Source organism: Macrobrachium nipponense, chromosome 14 (assembly GCF_015104395.2).
Source record: "Macrobrachium nipponense isolate FS-2020 chromosome 14, ASM1510439v2, whole genome shotgun sequence".
Taxonomy (NCBI): domain Eukaryota; kingdom Metazoa; phylum Arthropoda; class Malacostraca; order Decapoda; family Palaemonidae; genus Macrobrachium; species Macrobrachium nipponense.
This window is the reverse complement of record NC_087207.1, coordinates 46,064,909-46,089,516: the sequence shown is the minus strand read 5'-3', so window position 1 is coordinate 46,089,516 and position 24,608 is coordinate 46,064,909. Positions and strand designations below refer to the sequence as shown.

At 38.9% G+C, this 24,608-nt stretch overlaps 1 protein-coding gene across 1 annotated transcript; it reads left to right on the top strand.

The window, feature by feature from the left end:
• Positions 1-2,093: 2,093 nt before the first annotated feature.
• On the top strand, positions 2,094-3,404 carry LOC135226214 (uncharacterized protein K02A2.6-like). Its single transcript, XM_064265656.1, has one exon. It carries the CDS (start codon positions 2,094-2,096, stop codon positions 3,402-3,404), a length of 1,311 nt encoding a protein of 436 aa, XP_064121726.1.
• Positions 3,405-24,608: the final 21,204 nt, after the last annotated feature.

The following is a 24,608-nucleotide window of genomic DNA, read 5'->3' as shown; positions in this document are numbered from 1 at the left end:
AAAGCAAACAGGACTACAGCGAAAAATTAAATATATAAGGGGAATGATTGAAGCTGGAAAACAAGGGTTGTACTCGGAACATAAACGGAAGAGGAATCATATCTTAAAATTTTAGCTACAGTATAATTTTTCTGGGAAAAAATTATTACGAAAATGTACTTTCGGTATATTTAAAAGAAACTATGGGAAAACGTTTTGATTGATTCCTCCAGTGAAAAGCAGATTCGATGACAAGTAACTCTCAATGATAGTCATTAGAAAGAAGACCATCAGACGAAGTCTGTTTAACATCAAAGACCTCATGATGAAGCTTTGCTTTGTATGTAAGGTTTCCCTTAATTAATTTCCAGGGATGAATACTTAGTACTGTACTGATTGGTCAGGAAAGTAAGGAAATGTTTACTTGGAACTAGATTTAAATTCATTATTCATTATTAGATATAACGGTAACATACCCAGTCAATTATTCAGAATATTTTCATATATAAAATTATGTGAATTTTATAAATACGTAATATCTACAATGTGATATTTATCCTTATAGAAAGATCTCTTAGTTGCTGATGTCGTCAAGATGTTCTGTGAGTCAGAGTCCCAGTCCCAAGAAATAAAAGACTTGAAGATAATGCATACGCTGCAAGGAGGCTTATTTGCCCAAGTAGTCTTACATTCTCCCTGATGTAAGAACGAACATATCTTGTCCGTACCCTTTAATCTCTATGGAAGGCGACCCTCCCCCAGTAACAAATAGTGAAGATTTCCAAATGTTTTACTAAGTTATCCACTTATGAGGACAACTAAACTCTATTGGAAATAGCAGACCAACTCCAGATGGGGTGAGTGGAAAGGCTTCCTCATGTTTATTTATGCAATATGTTAACATGAATAATCTTGTTACAGAAATTCATACCAAAATGTACACTATTTCAAAGACAATAGAAGGGTTTGTCTTTTTTTTCAGTCAGCTTACCAAAATAAAAGAGAAGTTTCTCGATGAAAACGCGTATGAAAAATTTTCAAGGGCAACACTAACGCGGTTGAAGTTCAAACTCAAAGTTAGGGAAAACAATTTTCCTCCCACCAATTGGTGTTTACAGACTTTCGAACAGAATGTTCAGCAATCCGTTACTGCGGGATTCAGACGTTCATTGTTTACGATGATAAATTTTGAACTGCGTGACAATTTTATTTCTAAAATGGGCACACTGAATTTATAGATATTACAAAATGCACAAGTTTTAACGAGATGAATGTCATACTGAAAGAAATGTTGACTGAATTGAAATATAGGAAAGTTATCTTGATAGAAAGAAATAAAAGATATATTATAAAGTACCGATAGATGCAAGAATGAGAACTTACACTTGATTTCATTTCGACAACACGTGTTTGAAACACAGATGCACTGAATAGCAGAAAAATTAATGGTAAGTTTTTTTTTTATTGTTCTGCAATCTGAAGTCAATCTATCTGGAATTTATGGGGTACTCGAGTTCTGTATGTCAAAAAAAAGGAAAAAAAAAAGAAAGCAGACTATTGTTACAAAACGTGTTTTCCTGAAGAAAATGGCTGAATCTGTGTTTCATTTGCATCCACCACTAGACCCCTTGGATGATAATCTTGCTGATACTTTCAAAAAATGGAGGAGACAAGTGGACATCTACATGACAGCAAGCGGAGCTAGTTCTAAACCCAAGAAAACGAAGGTTGCAATTATACTCCATTGCGCAGGACAACAAATGGTAGAAATATTTGACCAATTTAATTTTGAAATAGAGGAGCAGAAAGATAATCCTGATGATGTAATTATGAGATTAGAAGAGTATTGTAGTCCTCGTACCAGTGAAGTGTTACAGTCCTTCAGGTTTTAGAAAATTACATACAAACAGCCATTTAATTAATTTTTGATAGAACTCAAGGTTCAGGCCGATAAATGTAATTTTCAAGAAAAAGAGCGAATGATAAGGGATAAAATTGTGTTTTCAGTGACAGGGAAACTACATGAGCTGCTACTTCGAGAAAGAATCTTAAATTTAGAAAAAGCTGTCGAGATATGTTTGGATTATGAAGCAACCGTTAATTGTGCTAAAGAGATGTGCGAAGTTGGTTCTGAGAATGTTAATAAGGTGAACAATTGGAGAACCAAAACTAAAGATGGTTCCTTTAATAAGGATTTTACGGACTCAAAAAATATGGACAGGTATGCCGTGAAGTGTCAATTTTGTGGGTATAAGCATGAATTTGAAAAATCAAAATGCCCAGCATGGGGAAAAGTCTGTGAAGCATGTAAAGGAAGAAACCATTTCAAGACTGTGTGTAAGAAAACAGTAAAAATTGTTAAAGAGAAAAACGAAGAGGAAGATGAAGGCTACGATCATTACATGTGGATGGCACCGGTTGCAATGAAAAATTCAAATAGATTAACTGCATTACTAATTGTAAACGATACCGAGGTTAGATTTCATTTGGATACGGGTGCTGACGTGAATACAATATGTCAAAGGTATGTCAAAAGGGATCAAGTGCGACCAACGTCTGTGAAACTCGCCATGTGGAATAAATCCAAGCTTTCGCCCATTGGCGAGACGACATTGAATGTGAAGAACCCCAAAACTGATGAAATTAGAAGTGTAACCTTCATTGTGGTTTCAAATGACCTAATGTGTTTACTTGGGTCAAAGACATGTCAAGAGATGGGATTCGTGTTTGTCAATGGTAAAGCATTTGTATCAAAAATTGACATAGACCATGAGATGAGCGACCTTGGTGACCTTGGAGAGGTTAAAATTAATGTAGATTCTACATTACCAGCAAGAATATTACCGTGCCGACGTTTACCCATTGCATTAAAATCAAAGGTTCAAAAAGAGTTACACTCTCTTGTAAAAAGAGGAGTTTTGATTTCGGAGACTGAACCAACTGAATGGGTTAGTCAAATGGCAGTCGTTCAAAAAACAAATGGAAAGTTAAGAATATGTATCGATCCTCAGCCACTCAACAAAGCTCTTAAAAGGGAATATTACAAATTACCAATTTTGGAGGATATACTGCCAAGTCTAAAACATGCCAAGATAGTTAGCAAACTCGATGTTCAAAAGGCTTTTTGGCATATACGACTGGATGAAGAATCCAGCAAGTTAACAACAATGATTACCCCGTTTGGTAGATATCGATGGGCTTGTCTACCTTTCGGGCTGAAGGTGAGCAGTGAAATATTTCAGCGAAAATTAAATGAGGCATTGGAGGGGCCTCGAGGTGTATACTGTGTAGCTGATGATATTGTGGTCGTTGGTTTTGGAAATGAGGAACACGACGCAATGCGTGATCACAAACAAAATCTCCAGTCTCTCAGGAGGCGTGGGTTCGAATCCCACCGCTGCCACCATGTTGATTTCCTTTGGTAGAAATATAAAACTCCTGAAACTGCATGCTGTGCTTTATTCTTATTCCTTTAGAATTTCTATATACACTGACTAACTTATTTACAGTTTTATAGTTATAGTAAACAAAAGATAAATATCATATGAGTAATGTTACAATAGATTGGATATTTACAGTAGAGTAGCTAAGTTGTTTTCAGATAACAGTATGTTCACAAACAAATAAGCAAGTAGTTAACATAAACAATTGGTAAGTTTTTTGCTTTTGTCACACAGTCACACACAACAAACTTTCCCTGAAGCAGTTGATTTGATGCAATTCGCTTTCACTACGCAAGCCGTCAAAGGTTCTGCCTTGATGTCCTTTTTCAGCTCTGAAACGAATGAAAAACTTTACTAGCAATAAAGCGAAAGGGTTTCTACACTTTCTGTAATTTCCATGGGAAAGGTAAGATTTACTAAAACTGAACAAACTCTAACCTAGAAAAGCTAAGTAAATACATTTGATATCTTTCCTGATTAGCGATTAAAAAGTTCTAGTTTCAAATTTATATCATCTAGTTCCCAAAACAGTCATACGTTTGTTGAACATTTGCTTTTAATCTTGGCATGTTACAAATTCAAAGATGTGCCCACCAGAGATAAGGTCTAGTACTTTCGTTTTTAAATTGTTATTGGAAGTCATCTAGCGGATAGCTCTTCAATATTCCTTTAAGTTCTGGAGGTTCGTCTGAGAGTGATGGCATTTCGACACGAATAAGATTTTGATCGGGTTACAATGGTCAAATGGGGACTGATCATGAATCTAGATCTAGCAGATTTTTTTTAACTCATAGACTGATTTAGTTCCTTGAAGGAGCGGATTAGCAGTAACTTCCTAACATGTTTATCATTTCTATAATTACGTCCATTTACCGAGAATATTCTCCTCAAATGATGAGGAAACTGTCAATGGCGGCAATCCCGAGCATCAACACGAAAATCTTGATAAAATCAAGGCGATGCAGAAGAGGCCCTTTTCATTTCCATGTATTCTGATGGCTGCATAAAAAAAAAAAAAAAAAAAAAATTTAGTGCTCTTGTAACTATCTTGTGGAATTTTTTAGCTACACAACTTTTGTAGCTGCGCTAATATAACTTTCCTCACTGAGCTCATAGACTGGGTGCTGTCTGTAGTCGAGATTTAAAATTTGTAGTTACATCTACAAAAAAATCTTAGATATTATGTCCAAGAGATACACGACACAGCTCGCCCATCAGCTGCTTCCCCTTTCTCTTTTTGAGAGGCTTTTAATGTCACTGGTTTAGGCCTGCCTCGAATTTTATTCAGTCGGATGGAGGTGGGAAATGTGAACTAAAAAAAAAAAAAGATACTCTGAAAAGGGTCTGGAAGATGGAGAGGATGGGTGGGAATGGAAGTACTGTTTAACAGGATTAAAAATTTGAAGGAATTTCAGGGAACGAAAATGCAGAAGTGAAAGACCTTTTCTTTACCAAAGTTGAAGAGAACCTTTGGGTGAATTTGTCACCTTAATAACTTTTGCTAATCATTAAAGGACCGAAACATATTGTTTCATTGCTTAATCTTTTCTGTATACCTAAGATGATACATTTCTTGTTTAGTTTGCAATAACAAATGTGGCTCAAAAGCAACTTCTCTTACACAAAGTTTACCGAAATAAAACAAAGAGTGAGACTGAGGCGACGTTGGGATCTAATAGGTATCTTTCAGGTACAGCATAAGACAAGTAGGAAGAACTTGAAGTTGCAACTTGGCACTGTTGTCAACAGCAGTAGCAGAGTTAAAGTTAGGAATGAAAGTCCCTTGTATTTCAAGCGAGATGCCATTTGTACTGAAAGTGTGAAAAATATTATTTGTTTGAACCCTTTTCCGGTGCGAAGGACTGCTATTTTAGCTAATTACCTTAATTCATTACGATAGCATTAAAACAAAGAGTTAAAATACGGATGACTTATTTACTTGATTTAAAAGAGATAAAATATTTCTATTTAGTGTAGCTATTTCTTCGTTATTAATCGAGATACCAAACACACCAGCCTAAAAAAGGAAGAAAAACAACTGGGATGACACTCACAACAGAAAGCTGCAGTCTCTTAAGAGGAACTCTCGATTGATTGATCTGATATATTAAACTGGCGTCGCAACTACCAAGACCATGAGTGCCGAAAGAAGAAGTGTAACAGAATGTGTTGTTTTCAGTAACGAACTTTCAGGTTTACTTACTCGGGAGTTCAGATCTAAGCAAACAGATTAGGTGTTTTCAATAGTATATAGTTTGAGTGTACATCTGTACATACATGTGTGCATGTTTGTGAAGAAAAATAAATAACGTGAAGCGTTTATGTCTTTGACAAGAGAAAGACTCAATAGAGCGAAGCTTGTGCTTGTCATGTGTGTGGTGCGTTTACGTTTGTGGCAGTAGAGTCATTGTAATAGTGCATATGTGTTGTGCGTGTGCGCGCGCGCGTGTGTGTGTGTTCTCGACGCAAGAATCGGCAACGGGTGGTGATTGTGCATTGCGCGTCTTCACTGTCAGCGGCATCTCGATTTTTCATCAATACATCTCGGGGGAACTCTTCCGTTAGGTGAGACAGTCAGGGTGCAGGACCCCATAAATTTACCTAACCGGGACATTGTGAGACAGTTTTTCTCTTCATGTTACCTTACTATACGGTCCAAGTTGTCATACCCAGGTAGGCGTGGCCATCTTACCCTTGGGCAATTTAAGATATTTAAGATGGCGCCCAAGATGGCTGCCAAACAGAACTTGCATTATTACAATCGTCAATCCATCATCTTAATTTTTTCTTAATTCCAAATTGTATGCTTATTATACTGAAGGGTATACTTTGCAACATTTTATGTAAATGGAGACTTATAATAAAAACAAAAAAATGTGTTCTCAAAAATACAAAATTATACATTATGTACTGGAATCACCATCCCCGTCATCATTAAAGTCATTTAGTTCACTGTTCCAACACTCATCACCACAACACACACAGAGGACATCTTTGTACTGCAAGGCATTCCTCCATGACAGGAACATCTTATAAGTTTGAGAAGTTCCTCTGGGGCCAGCCTTAACACCTTGAGGAACATTAACAGGAAACAAAGTCATCTTCTTTATGCCATCCAAAGTCTGTGGGAACTAGATTTGGAGATTGTGATTATAGAGCATTCTTCCGGATTGCCACTTGCAGGTGACATCATACAACATTTTCACTAAATGCTTCTGTTGTTGGCGGCAATGTTGTAACTTAAGTGCACTTGCAATTGCTACAGCTAACTTTTGATGCCCAGACTGTGTGTTGTGCTTCTTTCATAATTTTACACCCAGATTGGTTGCAGCACGCCAACATGAATGTTGTACACTGTGAAATAATATCAGGCCGGTTTTTGTGAGCGTTTCCAAGATAGCTTCGTGGATATTGTCCTGACATTAGGATATTCAATACAGTAGTTTTCCCAGTTCCAAGGTAGGCCCCGACGGTGTCACATCCTGAAAGCCCATGAGCTGGTAACAAATCTGACAGAGATGAACCATGTCTTTGCACTACAGCTTGGAAGTCAATATATGATATACCTTGCACTAGTGAGATTATATAAATTTTCCTAGGGAATTCTTTTATAAGGCAGAAGTGTACAAGTAACACAAAAATGTCTGTCATCTGCTACAACAAATGAACGTTGAGGCTGAATAAGGGCTAGCTGCTGTACTAAGATAGTATCAGCCTCTTCTTGCAAAGTCTCCATATTATGACGAATAATGGATTTACCCATGAACAACTCTAGGGGTGTAGGAAGCTTTGTGATCCACCAGGTCCTCACAGATGAGATCAATAAACTACATTTTATTCTTGGTCACTGTTAAAAGCACTTTTTGAGGTGGAAGCTGTGTTTGAATGTAAGGAGTACCCTTGGCTCTTTGTTGACTCCTTGATAATGTTTGGAATATATCTGCAATAATATATAATCATATCTAAAACCATACAAAATGCATTTTAGTATAGATAGTGCACTTGTAAATGTCGTTAATAGGAATTGTCATCCTATATGCTTATTTCAATGAAATATTGCATTAGTTATCGAAGTACCTTTTTTATCAGTTTTGCTATTTCACTTTATTAACATATCTCCCTTTAATTAGATACTATACAACTCACTTTAACCAATTTTTTATCAAGGTAAACATCACACGATTTCAGGTCCCTGTGAATGTTTCTTCTGAAAGCATCTACGAAGTCTTGCAATGTACTCCCAGGATTCCCTGGCCATGTTACCACCCTCAGGATAGTACATCCATCAAGGAATTTTGCTTCAATGTGGCTTTCTACATTTCTGGGTGACACCTCAACATTTAGAGAATTCTTCAAACTAGCTTTAGCCATAGCTGCCCTTAACATGCCAGACTTATCAAATATTGAAGATGGATGTAATGCTAGTTCATGGCTTAGAAGAACTGAAGTATTCAGGGCTCTGGGACTTGATTGTAAGCCCATAGCTCGGGGATATATTGTTTTTGTATCACAAATTTCAGTGTCCCCAATCTTCACCTGTTTCTTTCTGATGGCCATGGTTGTCATGCTTTTAGAGAGAGTCTTGTAAAATGGCAAAGGCCATTCACTTTCATACTTTTGCATTTCACATTGGCTATGTCTTCTGATTGGTCCACATTGATCTGAGGGTCATTCAGTACACATCCAGTGACTAAAGTGAAAAGGCCTTCATCAAGATAGCTTGTTCCACTTTCTGTCTGACTGAATTTCTATATTTCTGAGCCTTCCACACATTCGTTCCTTGTGACACATTTGAGCTGGCACTTCATCTTCTCTCATACCATCTAGATCAGTAACGAGGCTGTTGTAAATATGAAAACTGTAGGCCCAGGTTTTCAGACTTTCAGGTTTCAATATCCACCCAATGATACCTGACAGGTCATGTCCATATCGGATGTATGTTGTTTCAATGGCCATATCTGTCCAAACACCATTGGAGATGCCAGATATATGAAGCATGGTATATTGACCTTCAAAGAGACTCTTTTTGACAATATCAGGCATAGCCTCCATACTTCGCAGATGATACAAGCCATATCTTGCATACTTCTGATGGCCAGCAGCAAAGAACAATCGCATCATTTCATTCATGGCTTGCATATGTAGTGACCAGGCATTTTTTCGCTCACTCCGGATAAACTTCATCATTGTCATAACTGGTTATATCATGCAGTCAACCCATAATCTGGCAGTTCGGCTCTTTTAGAAAGTTCTTCTAGCACTGCAATGAGTTCGTCCATGATTTCTATCTGGTAGGATGCAAATACAGAACGGAGAAGCTTTTCTGTAGGAATTCTAAATGCCCGTACATTGCCAGGAAACTTTTTTCCTGTCAACATCGTCTTCACTCCATTAATTTTAATACATATCTACGTAAATATAGATAATCATAAATGTAATATATAATAAAAGATATAATAATATATATATATATATATATATATATAATATATATATATATATATATATATATATATATATTTAGTATTTTAATAAAAAGAAAACACTTATGCTACTTGAAATTAATATATCTTTTGTTTTTCTAGCTGCGGCCGCCATCTTGATTATTTCAATTTGCCCAAAGGTGTGATGATAACATCCACATGGATTCGATAGTCTGAACTATGGAAACACTCAATATGAAAAGAAAACTGTTACCAAAAATGTCCGGGTTGGCCCCAGAGGCTTCCGGACTAAGAGGTTCTTATCATTCATCGCCGGCTTAGCCTGTATCTCAGATGCACTGGATCCTTGGTCTTGAAATAAGAGAGAGAGAGAGAGAGAGAGAGAGAGAGAGAGAGAGAGAGAGAGAGAGAGAGAGAGAGAGACCGCAATCACCATCAGGAACTAGACGAAAAACTGTGCGAAAGAAATCTCTGTATTTGTTTCTTCTCTTTACTTCTTTGTCATTGGAGATTTATTTCTATCTCTAAAAAAGTATGTTTCACAAAACGTCTTATCATTTATGATAGGATATTTGAAGAATTTTTCTGAATAAGTTTATCATCGCTAAGAGAAACTCACTTTGATATTCCAGTGTGTCATCAGACTGAGTTTGTTTTTTATTTTGCTTTTTATTTTCAAGTGTTCCTCGTTCAATGAAATTTCCTCCTTGTTATTCCAAAGAATACATTTACGAAGTTCTGCAAAACTCTCGTTTCCTTGAGTGTAACGCGAAGTTAAGCTAAAACTGATAAAGTCTGAGAACTCAGAAACACTAGTTTATCTCCAGGCTCAATTTACGATGCTTACATTGAAGTTGAAATGGATTCAATCAACTGTTGAAAGTATTGCTACATTCACGCAAATAGTCCCTGTTTGGGCTCAGCTTGCAATTCAAATGATCTGTAGTAAACTCAGAGCCTAATTTACCATTTTATTTCTTGTAAATTAATCATTTATGCTGAATACCATTATTAAATTGAAAATGTTGCCATCGGGTTTTGAAAATAAAAACGTTCTATTGAATCCCACAAAGATCACAGAAAAATGAATGACTTCCTCACAGTGATCAGTGAGGGAACCTCAAGATCTATGTCTGTTGCAGTTGTCTGGATTTAACGAATCGCCTCACCGAAAAGGAATTTCGGAATGGCGATGGATTGATTAATGATGAGATTCATGTTCGTCTGCTAATGGAAGGCAAAAGCTTTTGCTGTGATGTTGCTTACTTACGGGGAAAGAGAGAGAGAGAGAGAGATACTTTTTTTGTCTTGAATTTATCAGTCTTACATAGGCAAATGAGGACCGTCATAGCATTCCTTTTGTTATTACTAATAGTATTGTTGATTCAGTACAGAATTTGATGTTTATTTGTTTAAATACATCACAACATATGGCGCGAAAGTACGAGTACACCGGATGCTGTCTGACTTTCCATGTTTTCAGCTGTCATTTATTTGAACAATGTTTCAACACTGAAAAAATGACATTTATGAAGTTTAGGAATTTCGTCCATTAGAATATCTGGAGTTTTCCTAGGTAGTGACCCCCAGAAAAGTTTGGGGGTCGTTATTTAGGACTAATATTTCTTGGTGTCATTATCTTTATGATATTTACAGTCTTTTATGTTTTTACGGTCATCCCAAGCGTGTTTGTTCTAAACAGGCCGCAAAGGTGGATACGAGTCCATGTCCGGTTAAAACACTTGCTGGTAACACTCTAGGAAAAATCCGAGTATTTTGTGATGCCACAAGTCCTTTTCATACCTCAGTTAGCATTTTGATCTGCGATCTTCGAACGCCACCGACACCGAGATGTCAGAACACTAACTTCCAGAGGGGTCAGGGGGAGACGCTCTTGTGAACAGGAGGAAGAAGCATCATCATAAACCCAAATGTTCATCACAATAAAGTCTTTAAAGGGGAAATTTGCTCTTTTAAACAACCTTGCTCTACATACTGTTATCTTGAATGGGAAGTGTGCTTTATCATGTAAAGCTGTTTATTATCATTATTATTTTGTTGAAGATGATGGCAGCATCAGTGGAATTGATTTTATATATGGTCTTTTCAATTCTTCTTATTATTCTCTTCTCATCAGGGCTGATATTTTTTGCTAATAGCTGGCCGATGTTCATATCTCGGTGAAAGAAATGTTTTCTAAAAATAATAATTTATTGATATGATAACAAAAGTGGTTAACAAATCTTAGTCTAAGGCGTAACTGAATTCCAACGTTTCCAACCGTATCATCGGTTCATTTTCAAGGAAAGGTGAGAGTGAACTGATTGAATGGGGTTGTTGTTGTTGGAGTATTAAGCTGGTCTTTATGCCAGCACGGGCTTTAGCTAATGTAGCAGCCCGTATGTCATTTGAATTATTTTTAGGTGCATTGGTGATTTAAGGATATGAGGCGATCTTTTTATTTATGATTTCTATGGAATGTGCAGGTGGAATGGTATGGATTCAAAAGGTGAAAGGAAAAGTGAATAGGCAAGGTTACAAACCCCTTTAAAACCCTAAGGTACCCATTAGTAGAAGATAAAGATCGATAGTAGCGAGTCCTGGCGAGTCAGAGATAGCCAGTAATGAAATCGAAAATTTATAGTCGTAGAAAAACGGAAAAAAAAAGCGCAACTCTATGGAGTTCAAGTACCATATTTCACTTTACGAAAAAAAAAGCAGAGAGCGTCGATCGTTTAGCAATAGGGAACGACGAAGGGAAAAACGAAATATTATCAGTTTTAGAAACAGGATAACAAAAATAAGCGACAGCTTAAGCGGTAGTTAGAGTGACAGTTGAAATATTCGGTCGTTAGACGTGAGGCGGCCGAAAAAACGGAGGGGAAAGGAGGATTGTTTAGTAAAAGAAAAAGCCAGTTAATGCTATAAACAGCACTTTTCATGTAGCGGCGATCTTTATGTTTGAGATCTGTATCTAAAATCTTCTAACAGGAGGTCCATCTGGGAGACTGATCTCTAGGTCCAACAGAGCGTGGACGAGCTCAGAGAACAGCTGATGACCACTGCCACTGTCGTTATTAAAGATGGCTCTATTTAAAATGCCTCAAACTCCTAGTAGGTCAGCAGGAACTTTCTGATTTGATATTCTCCTACGAGGAAGTATTCGTTTCCGACGTTTGCAGTTCTATATTCTTGTTTGCAGGTCTGAGGTTTCGCTGTTATGCTTAGCTACAAACTCCTCTGTTTGTGTTCCTGCTTCTTTATAACAAAACGGAGCTACAGTCGGTGTCTCGGTCTGCATTTCTTCTTCAACTGAGTCTTCTGTCTGGGTTCCTGCTTCGGCACGAGCAGGAATCGACGTCTTCGGCGATGCAGAGGTTAGGGGGGTAACCTGAGGGGTTGGGGAGTAGGGGGAGGAGGTAGAGGGGCGGGAGTTGGCGATACGGAGAGGATGAGGGGGTGGGGATGTAGTGCCGGGATTGAGGAGGTTGGGAGGAAGGTTGGGTGGTTTGTGGTACAGGAGGTAGGTTCGTTCTAGGATCGAACCTGGGGTTGCTGGGAGGTTTCCTGGTCGGTGATGGTTGCCGAGGTCTTGCAGGTGGAGGAGGGATGCCCTTCGCCTTCCAAATCCTCTGCAGTCTGACAGGGCATCCCTTAAACCAAGCATGATGTTGCTGGCTGCAGTTAGGGCATCGGGCAACTGTGTGGCCCTTTTTCCTTGTACTTTTCAAGCACACTTCTGTTTCATGCTTTGCACTACACACTCAAAGATGTGTTCTGCTTTACACTCGTTTTTGTGATGTCCAAACCTCTGACACTTGAAGCATCTCAGAGGCTCTGGTACGAAGGCTTCGGTCTCATATGTGCCTAGAATCCTTCCAAGGCTGACTCTGGCCGGAATTTGGCCCTTGAAAGTAGCTTCGATCTTGAGAGTCTCCTGTCCATCTTTGGCAGTACATCTCTTGGCTTCCATGATGTTGGGAACCTCGAGAACTCTATCGATCGTGATGTATTTGGGGACTTTGCAAATCATCCCCTTGTTGATTTTTGAAGCAGGATCAAGTAGCAGGCATAGGTTGTCCTTCTTGAGTAGTTCAACAGCTTTCTGGTCCTTGGGAGTAATTATAAACTCCCCCCTTAAGTTTGGTCTAGCTGTGAGGTTTGCAGCAGGATATTTTTTCTCGAGGGCCCCCTGACTGCAGCATATGAAGTCTGGCCCTCGATAACAAACAGCTTTGAACTTGGGAAGTGCCGGAAATTCTGCAAAACTCGCCGTATTCGGTGCCGATGTCGTAGGGAGCTGGTTGTTATCTGTCGAAATCGGTGGTACAATCTTCTTCTTCCTTACTGTGGCGAAGCCTTGCTCGTCCTCCAAGGGCGGGTCCTCCCTGGGATTACCGGGCGAAAAGGGTCTCTTAGAGGCCATACTTGTCAAAATTAAAGGTTGAAAATGACGAGAGTTACGTAACGCGCCTGTGCACGAAATTACATAACCGATGGAATGGGGTCGTTCGGCGGTATTTATTGTGTCCCAGGTGCTCTGTCTGATGGGCGCTGCGTTTTCATTGGCTGAACAGAGGATTAAGTCCCTGAGTCAAGCCGTCTTGCAGAGGTGGAAGCTCGCACACTGCTCTTCTCGTGCGGACGCTGGAGACTGGGAGCGTAGTATTGGGAAGGTCATTGCCGATAGACGGGGGCACCTGATTGGCCCGTTCGATCGGCTCTATGGTGCTGGCGGGCGGCGCCCTACGTGCCACCATCGGGAGGAGTGAAGTCTCTTGGGTGGTGTTGAGGCTGGGTCTCTCCTTCCCGATGTGTAGGGCCTCCAAGAGGCGGAGGCGACGGTGGTCTGCTGCCTTATCGATAATTCTGATATTAGGAATAGTGTCATTCCTAGTTATCCTGGTATTGTGGACGTTTTTGGCATGATTATGGATGGCGCCTTCCTGAGCGTGGCAGGATATCCTCTTCGAAAATCGCATAGTCGTCATACCAATGTAAGCGCCGCATTCCCGGACAGGGCATTTGTACTGGTAGACAACGTTAGTTTTCTTGAGAGGGTCCTGCATCACGGGGGCTGGATTATTTTTCATAATCAGGCCACTGGTCTTCTTGCTCTTGTAGTAAATTATTAGTTTCACTTTTTTCGCAGGGTCCGTGGGGGAGACGTTCCTTTCTATGATGGTACGAAGGGCTCGCTCGTCCTCTTTGTATTTCTTATGAAATACTCCCTTGTAAAAGAGAGTGACGTCTTCAAGGGCGGCGGGACGAGGCTCCTGCTGATACCATTTATCGATGTTACTGCGAATGCATTTAGTGATGTCCCGGTTGGAATACCCGTTGTTAATTCAAACTTGGGCAACACGTTCTAATTCAGTGTGCGTGTCCTTCCACGAAGAGCAGTGTGAGAGAGCTCTTCTGATGAAGGCGCTGATCGCAGTGCGCTTGTATCTCTCTGGACACTCGCTCTCGCCGTTCAGGCACATGCCCAGGTTCGTGGGTTTCGTATACACCTGTGTTACGAAGCGCCCCTCTTGTTGCCCGACGAGGACGTCAAGGAAGGGGAGGCGACGGTCACGGCAATGTTCGATGGTGAAGTTGAGTCTGCTGTTAACCACTTTTGTTATCATATCAATAAATTATTATTTTTAGAAAACATTTCTTTCACCGAGATATGAACATCGGCCAGCTATTAGCAAATATCAACCCTGATGAGAAGAGGATAATAAGAAGAATTGAAAAGACCATATATAAAATCAATTCCACTGATGCTGCCATCATCTTTAACAAAACATGTTTGAGAGAGGGTCTCCTACCTGCATATATTATTATTATTATTATTATTATTTTTTATTTTTTTTTTTTTTTTTTTTTTTTTTTTTTTTTTTTTTTTTGCTCTATCACAGTCCTTCAATTCGACTGGGTGGTATTTATAGTGTGGGATTCCGGGTTGCATCCTGCCTCCTTAGGAGTCCCATCACTTTTCTTACTATGTGTGCCGTTTCTAGGATCACACTCTTCTGCATGAGGCCCGGAGGCTACTTCAGCCTCTAGTTTTTCCAGATTCCTTTTCAGGGATCTTGGGATCGTGCTAGTGCTCCTATGATTATGGGTACGATTTCCACTGGCATATCCCATATCCTTCTTATTTCTATTTTCAGATCTTGATAACTTATCCATTTTTTCCCTCTCTTTTCTCTTCAACTCTGGTGTCCCATGGTATTGCGACATCAATGAGTGATACTTTCTTCTTGACTTTGTCAATCAACGTCACGTCTGGTCTGTTTGCACGTATCACCCTATCCGTTCTGATACCATAGTCCCAGAGGATCTTTGCCTGATCGTTTTCTATCACTCCCTCAGGTTGGTGCTCGTACCACTTATTACTGCAAGGTAGCTGATGTTTCTTGCACAGGCTCCAGTGGAGGCATTTGCCACTGAATCATGCCTCTTTTTGTACTGGTTCTGTGCAAGTGCCGGGCATTCACTTGCTATGTGGTTTATGGTTTCATTTTTCGTATTGCACTTCCTACATATGGGAGAGATGTTATTTCCGTCTATCATACTTTGAACATATCTGGTTCTGGAGGGCCTGATCTTGGTGCCGCTGTTATCATTCCTTCAGTTTCCTTCTTTAGCTCTCCCCTCTGTAGCCATTGCCAATTGTCATCGCTGGCTAGTTCTTTAGTCTGTCTCATGTATTGTCCGTGCATTGGTTTGTTGTGCCAGTCCTCTGTTCTTTCTGTCTTTCTCCTGTCTCTGTATATTTCTGGGTCTTCATCTACTTTTATTAGTCCTTCTTCCCATGCACTCTTTAGCCACTCGTCTTCACTGGTTTTCAGATATTGCCCAGTGCTCTGTTTTCGATGTTGACGCAGTCCTCTGTACTTAGTAGTCCTCTCCCTCCTTCCTTTCGTGTTATGTATAGTCTGTCCGTATTTGCTCTTGGGTGTAGTGCTTTGTGTATTGTCATTTGTTTCCTGGTTTTCTGATCTATGCTGCGGAGTTCTGCCTTCGTCCATCCCACTATTCCTGCGCTGTATCTGATTACTGGCACTGCCATGTGTTTATGGCTTTTATCATATTTCCGGCGTTGAGTTTTGACTTGAGTATCGCCTTGAGTCTCTGCATATATTCTTTCCTGATCGTGTCCTTCATCTCTTGGTGTTTTATATCTCCTCCTTCCATTATTCCCAGGTATTTGTATCCTGTCTCATCTATGTGTTTGATGTTGCTCCCAGCTGGTAGCTTTATCCCTTCAGTTCTCGTTACTTTGCCTTTTTGTATGTTGACTAAGGCGCATTTTTCTATTCCAAACTCCATCCTGATGTCTCCAGATACAATCCTTACAGTCTGGATTAGGGTATCTATTTCCTTGAATTTGCTCTTACCATACAGCTTGATGTCGTCCATGAACATCAGATGGTTGATTTTGTTGCCTCTTTTCTTGAGTTGGTACCCGGCATCCATCTTCTGTAGTACTTTTTGTCATGGGAATCATGGCTACTACGAAGAGTAGTGGGGACAGTGAGTCGCCCTGGAAGATCCCTCTCCTAATATTAACCTCTGCTAGTCTTTTTCCAGAGCTTGTAAGTATTGTATTCCAGTTGCGCATTGTATTTTTGAGGAAGCTGATGGTATTTTCCTCTGCCCCATATATTTTCAGGCATTCTATTAGCCATGTGTGTGGTATCATGTCGAAGGCTTTCTTATAGTCTATCCATGCCATGCTTAGGTTGGTTTTCCTTCTCCTACTGTTCTTCATTACCATTTTGTCTATCAGGAGCTGGTCTTTTGTGCCCCTACACTTCCTTCTGCAGCCTTTTCTGTTGGTGGGGGATGGTGTTTTGTCTCCTCTAGTAGTTGTATAGCCTTTCACTGATGATACCTGTTAGTAACTTCCACACCATTATTGGTAGGCAGGTGATAGGCCTGTAGTTACTGGCTATATTTCCCTTACTCTTGTCTTTTTGTACTAAGGATGTTCTTCCTACTGGTCATCCATTTGGGTGCTTGGTGATTTGAGATACAATGCTGGAGTTGTTCTGCTATTCGTGGGTGTAGGGCCTTGAAGTTTTTTGAGCCAGTATCCATGGACTTCATCGGGACCTGGGGCTTTCCAGTTTGGCATTTTCTTTAGTTGGTTGTCTGACTGTGTCTGTCGTGATGTCTGTGAATCTTTGTTTATTCTCCCTGTTTCTTCTTCCTTGACTTCCTGGAGCCATGTTGCATGTTTGTTGTGTGATACCGGATTGCTCCATATGTTTTCCCAGAGTCTCTTACTTGATTCGGCTTCAGGAATTTCGGGTGGTTGGTCTTCCCCCTCTTAGTTGGCTGTATAGTCTTTTCTGGTTGGTTCCGAATAGTTTGTTCTGTTGGTATCCCTTATTCCTGTTCATGTACCGTTGGATCTTGTGTGCTTTGGCCTTAAGCCTCTGTTTTACATCTTCTATTGTGTTGTTTAGTCCCCTCTCTTGTACTTTGTATTTCTCGTTGAGTTCCTCCCTTTTTTTCTTGCTTCTTAGCCTTTTTTTCTGCCATCTCTTTCAGTTTACTCAAGTCAGATCTCATCACCATGATTTGCTTTTCCAGGCGCCTTTTCCAAGGAGGTTGCTGTTTTGGTTTCTGTTGGGTTTGTTGTGACGGTGGTGTTGGTGTTTCGAATCCCCATCAGTTCTGCTACTAATCTTGCTCCTGCATATGTCAAGTTATTTGTTTCTGTGATACTGGTGGTGTGTATTAGGCCCATTATTTCATTGACCTCACTTGTTTTCTCCCTTAATTTCTTGGTGGTTGTAGGCTTTCATTATTATTATTATTATTCTTATTATTATTATTATTATTATTATTACCCATAATAAAATTCAAATTGACTCACTTCTTGAAGGCTAATGGCCTGCAGATAAATCTTCCTTATAATAGATGGAACAACACGTGATAATAAGAAATTGGTCATAAGAAAATAACAAATAACGAACCAACAAACCATTAACTATAGACCCCCTTCAACAGTAATGAAGTGATTTGTAAACATAAGTTGATTGGGAAATGTATTTCATTAGACTAAATAAAATGATATTAGATCCATGAGTTTCATATAAACGCCCGTACTTTAACGGCATAATTCCATTTAAAGTAGAATTTGATCTTAATGTTGACTGGCATCGGGTCCTTTCCTTGGAAATGCTATAATTATGAAGACCTAAGTTCTGCTTTAACAGTCATCAGTATCAGTGAGCAATAAGATCAGGTAAATGCAGCATGAAAATCAAAGAGGAATCCAAATGGTATGTGGGATAAATTACCTATGAGGATATTCGTGCAACCACTTTCGTTTCGTTATAATGTTTATCTGTTAAGAATCATACTTCACATGTCGGACTAACAAATGCTACTCTGTAAATCCTGAGGTGGTATTGCAACATCGGTATATGTTGCACACGGGATGAGACGTCAGGTTGGGTGTGGTTACATTATCCCAAATACTTTTCATAAATCTCATCTAAAGTTGTCATTGTTGACAAAATCAAGGATGTTGCCAGAATCAGCGAAAACAAATACAAATAATTAGTTTTTAGAGTCACCAAGTAAGGTTGTTTAACAGGCTATTAACTAGGAACTACCAAGTGAGCTTTTCAGTCCATCACGCGAGATTAAACGAGGTGTGGCCCAGTGATCTGGAAACGAAGATATAAGACGACGATTCCAAAATGAATAGGTAAAGAAATCAGGAGAATGCACGTTGCAGAAGAGAAGGGCCAGCGTCAGGTCTTTATGAAGGTCATCTCCGTGTAATCAACGGGATAGGAAACTCAAACCTCACCCCTCCCCCACTTCTCTCTCTCTCTCTCTCTCTCTCTCTCTCTCTCTCTCTCTCTCTCTCTGCCAATGGACATATCCTATTTCGGAAATGACTCACAAGATTCTCAGCAAGATGAAGGAAATGAGAGGCAGTGCGTGTCATGAATAGCAAAATCAGAGTATTGCAAAGCAGGAATCTTTTAAAAAAGTTGTAGATAATCCGAAAAAAGACTTTGAATAAGAAAACGAAAAATGGACAAGCGTGCTTATATCTTTGAGCCTGGCATGGACATTTCACCAGCTCAAAAAACCTAGTTAACATTGAACTGTTGAGAGACCATATTTACACTTCGCTCTGATTCATAACAATATACGCTGGGAACTCTTTGATTAATTACTTTTATCAAAGGATATATAGATATATATATATATATATATATATATATATATATATATATATATATATTTGTGTGTGTGCATCTAGTGTTGACTAAATAAGATGGAAAAGATGATGAACGTAGTTTCCAGTAAGAAGAGGATGACTTTCAGGATAGAAGTGTTGAAGCGGCTGTCGGTTTTCTGTCTAGGTCTACTACCTGTTTTCCCAAAGGGAAACAATTTTATATACTCACATATACACACACACACATATATATACATATATATATATATATATATAAATATGTATGTATATGTATGTATGTGTATATAGTCGTTTTCTCAACAGGAAGTACGTAGACCCAGATATGAAGCCAACCCCTGCCGTGCCACTTCTATCCTGAAGGTGTTTTCCCACTTACTTGAAACTACGTTCAGCATCTCTTCCATCTTATTTAGTCAACACTATAGATGGATGAAAAATGCTTTGGAAATGAAAAGATTCCCAGTATAGGGGTGAATGAAACAGTTTGGGAAGGGGTTTTGCTGAACTGCTTATGAGCCATCTGAAAAGGTATAATAAAGCAAGAAATGTTTTACAAATTTTTTGCACAGGGACTCAATCCCTTTCAAATAGCTACAGTATGGATGCGAGAGCCTCCGTTGTATTACATTTTCTCCAGATTTATAAGTATGAAAAAATCTATGAATTCAAAGAGAAGATGTGATGAATCCCATTGAAAAAAGCAAGACGCCTAGTAATGAAATTTTTTGTCATTATAATTTCCAGTAGAAGGCCTATTTCAACGGAACCAGATCCTTTCGCACGACGAACTACGGCTCACAGAAGAAGTTGAACGCTTGGTTGGGTGTGAAGTTCATGAAACCTACACAGATCTCATTTATATTCCAGCAATAAAATACTAGATATTTTCTTTAACATCAAGCCATTCAAAACGTGTGACCCAATTATATTATCTGAATTTCTTATGATCAAGGTAAATGAAGGGATATCTGTCTTCCTTCATTTACGGCAACAGAAATGTAGATAATTCAGGAACTGGAGATGGCAGTATAATTTTTCATGGCTTTGAGTAGTTGTTTGTTATTTGCTAGTTTGTCACAAAACACGTTTTCTTATAACTCTAAAACCTAATAGTGTATGCTCGACTGACTTCCATTAGCGCTTCAGCGACTCAAACCTCCAGGTACATTTCCTTGCAAACCTCAAAAAGGGGAGGGGAAAGGGAAGTGGGAGGAGTGGAGGAGGGGGGGGGAAGGGAAGTGGGAGGGAGTGGAGGAGGGGAGGGGAGGGGAAAGGGAAGTGGGAGGGAGTGGAGGGAAACCCCTCCTCTTTTTGAGGTGACTGGGATTTGGGAGGACAGTATTGAGGGAGATACTGTGAGTTTGAATGAAAGTGGTATGGAACAAGTGAATGACGATGCAACTGATAGAGTGTATGAGGGGCCTCAAACAAGATCCAGGGAACCGCATCCGAACATTCCCTGGGTTTTAAGAAGGGCTATTTAGTATGGATGTTGTGAGTATGATGAATTGGTTGCATTTGACAACATTCCTAAGTGTTGCTTATGAGAGAGAGAGAGAGACGCTGGTTGTTTTGTCTGTTGTCTTGTTGGGTTGTTTGCGTTCGTTGGAAACGATAGGAAGCGTCTTGGATGCTTTGCGTATTTATTAGATTGTATTTCTATGTTTACTATTATTGTTAAGGTAGTATGGGAAAGGTTTGTGCCTGTTTTTTTTTTTTTCTTTGTTGCGTGAGAGAGGGAGAGCCTTAAGGAGAGAAAGAGGGTGTGAATGATGAATGGCTGGTTGACGAATGAACTGCTTGTTTGGCGGGTATGTTGGCTCATTGAGTGGCTCGGTCGCAAAGCATTCAGTCAGTCAAGAGCAATCAGTCATTGAAGGCATTCGTTATGAGAGGTAGCCAATCAGTATAGTCGTCTGTGTGCATTCCACATAAGTTTTTAAATAATCGAATTCTGTCGTGCTGTGGTTATCGAGTTGGTGAGTGATTTCTCGTGTCTGATGTTTGTGAATTGATGCATATCTTGGTGCTTGTTTGGTGTTTTTGTGTGTTGGTATTCAGCAGTTTGTTGGTGACAGTTGGTTTGGTGTTTGGCAGTTTGCTAGTGGTGGTGGAATTTGTATTTTGACAGCCGTACTGCATTGGAAGCACAGCTTCTCGCCCTGATTGTATCAAGTTTCCTGGTGAGTAAATGTGTTTGAGATTTTGTTTTTTGCTTTGCTGAACAAAGTGTCCTTTTAGTAATTAAAGTAACGTAAAGGGGAAAGTGTGGCTTGGGGAAAATTTATAAGCCAGGATTGATTAACGTAAATGTGGGGAGGTCTTGCTTGCTTGCTTAGCTTGTGATCCCGCCACATTGGGAACTTGAGAAATCGTTTCTTCTCAGGGTTCATTTATGAAGAGGGTAATTATTGTCTTTGCTAGGATCTCAGGGAGGATATTTTGATGTTCGTGGAGTAAGCTGGTTAAGCTGGTTTTCTTGAAAAATTTATAATGTGTTTTAATTTATTTTTGCCATTTTATAAATTTCTTGAAAAAATAATGTTTTTATTCCCTTGAGGCAATTATCTATTAATGACAGTGATGTCCGTAGGTACTGCAATATTGATTTGTGTGAGGCAAATAAAACACCCGTAGAGAAGTCTTTTAGATGAAGGACCCAGTTCAGGACTGGCAGCTGCGTTTAAACAGGGAGTCCTTCTACTGCCCTCCTGCCCAGCTCAGCAAAGCATAAGACCCCTCCCCCATTAAGTCCATTTATTTTACCAATAAGAATTACTTATTATTTTAATCATGATAATTAAAATTTTACTTAACGTAATTACTAAATCCTATTATTCAGTCTAATATTTATTAGATTGAATCTAAAATTATTATTTTTTTATGCCGTGAATGGAAATGTTCATGAGGGGGAATTTCATAGATGCTGTTTGTATAACTAGACTCAAATTTATTATCAAAAAAAGGCATGCTACAAAAAAACATTACCCACATCCTTAATACATTTTCTCGATGGAGCAAATTCAAGAAATCTTATCGAAGAAAGGGTTTATATTTTCCTTTCTCCGGCCTGATACATATTGCGTCGTCAGCATATCGAAAACCATTTTACTTTATCTAGAATAAAACTGTTCACAGAAAATTCCATGGATATTTTACTTGGCCACATGAAATTTTCAGAACTGCAACTGTTTCACTTGTTAGAATTATTTTTATTATTTACAATATTAGCGAGTTTTTCTTAACGTTTGTATGTATCTTTCATCATTGTTTTGTCAGGTGTATTGTTCAGTTACATATTTATTCATCTAAGGGTATCATGCCATGGATAATTCCCTCAATTATATTTGCGTCTTCACTAGAAATGTCACATTGTTTTTCCAAAACTGAGTCCTTTGATTCTCCAAACTACTTACTGCCATTAAGACAAAACAAAATTAAATTCCCAACCCAAGGCAAAGATCGTATTTTGATCCAGACGTTTGTCAAAAGTCTAGGTAATCATGATTGCCGTTGGTGGTTCAAGAATTTCTTGTTGTCGCAGTATGCAATATCATTTGGCCATGATTTCGTTTTGGGTCTCAATAAACTTTGTTTTGTTATTATTATATTAAAGCAGCAATTTCGTAATGTGTTTTCTTCCCCGATATCTTTTTTTAAGTTCATTAAAATTGTGTTTTCAGTTCCCTTCTCTCCAAGAGTTTTTGTCATATTTGTTCCTGGAACAGCTTGTGCACTCAGACATTCAAGAAGAAGCCGAAGTTATTCTTTTCCAAATAGGGGAAAGAAAATCCTAGAAGACGAAAGAGGCGCCTGGCATCCATTAACGCGTATAATGACAATTTCTGGCATCATGGGTTTTTCAAGATATTCAATCTACATTACGCTCCCTTTGATCGCTTCAAACCGGTCCAATACTGTTTATTCTGACAGGTTTGGCCGCAAATGAGGAAAAATGGGAAAACTGGCACCTTTTTGAATGATCATATTTTTGAAAAATTCAGCGTGCAATTTCCTTATAATGAGCAACTTGAGGAGTTTTGTTTGGAATTCTTGTCATAAGTAAATTTCTAAAAATTCTATAATCAGGAGCCTGATATCGTCATATTTTGCATAATGATGATCATGAATCAGGCAAAAATATTTGATCAAAAAACTCCCTCAACTGGCTACAATAACTTTCGGTAGGGACTAGAGGGGTACTAACCATTGCAATACGATTTATATAATAACATTTCACAAGATGAACCAAAAACAGTTGTGCTCGTTGGTGTGTTTGTAACAAAACAATGGTGAAACTAAATTTGTGTTGGTGACATTATGCACTTATTCATCGTGTCCGCCTTATTTTCAACAAATAATATCGGAGAACTCGTCCAAACGAGAAGAGGGTCGAGTCATTCATCGTTCCCTCAGCCTATTCAAAGGATGCATCGACTCCGATTTAAGTATAAAACTCCTCTGTCATCACAACGAAATGTTGTACTTGAAAGGAAATCTTTCAAGTACAACATTCGCATTTTCTTTTCACATTGTTTTCACTGTCATTTCAATTTAGCCTCTTTTAAATTAAGTATGTGTTGTACCCTTGCCATAGGGTGTGGGGTACTGTTTTTCAATTTTCTTTCCATATGTCTTTAGTTTACTATTGCATGACGTAACGTCTTTAAGTTTACCTCCTACGACCGATTTGCTTGTTTTGGAAAACATTCCCCGTGTCAGCAAATTCACCCTTGTTATTTCTATGAATACATTCACGTAGTTTCGTAAAACTATCGTTTCCGGGAGTGTAACGACAGGTGAAGGTAAAACACCAGTTTATCTCCGGGCTTAATTTAGGAGGCTTACCTTCGAGCTGAAATGGATTCCATTAACTTGAAGGTATTTCTACATTCACCACAGGATCTGCGCCGTCATAATACGAATAGTCACTCCCATGTTTGGCTCAATTTGCAATTCAAACGAACTGTGGCAAACCAAGACCCTAATTTTCCTTTCAATTCAATTTGGATTAATCACTTATGCCGAATATCATTATTTCATTGGTAGTATTGGAGATATGTCCACCTAGTGTTCAGAGTCAGGAGATCCTACGCGCTAGTCATGATGACAGGAAAGATAAAGATAAATTGCTATTCTATCATCATTTACTTCGGTTGCAATATCAACATGGTAACTGATTAATAGCAAGATTAAAGTTCGTCTGCTAATGACAGCTTAAGGGTTTTGTTATGGTTTTACTTGTATGTGTGTGTCCTTCATTGTGAATTAGAGAGAGAGAGAGAGAGAGATTGATTCTTCACATTAAAGCGCGAATTAATTTGATCTACTAATAGAGCCATACACGAAAAATCACAATATGAGAATGCTATGGTATCTAATGCCATTGATGCTATGGACAATACATTCATAAAGGCAAAATCTATATTATGTTCCGACTACATTATTAGCAGATGTTACTTTGAATACAGTTATCAAATGAAATAAATTGATGTCTCTCTTAAGAAAGAACTATTA

Bases quoted from the DNA above. Each gene is read 5' to 3' on its own strand.
- LOC135226214 (XM_064265656.1), top strand. From the start codon at position 2,094: ATGTGCGAAGTTGGTTCTGAGAATGTTAATAAGGTGAACAATTGGAGA.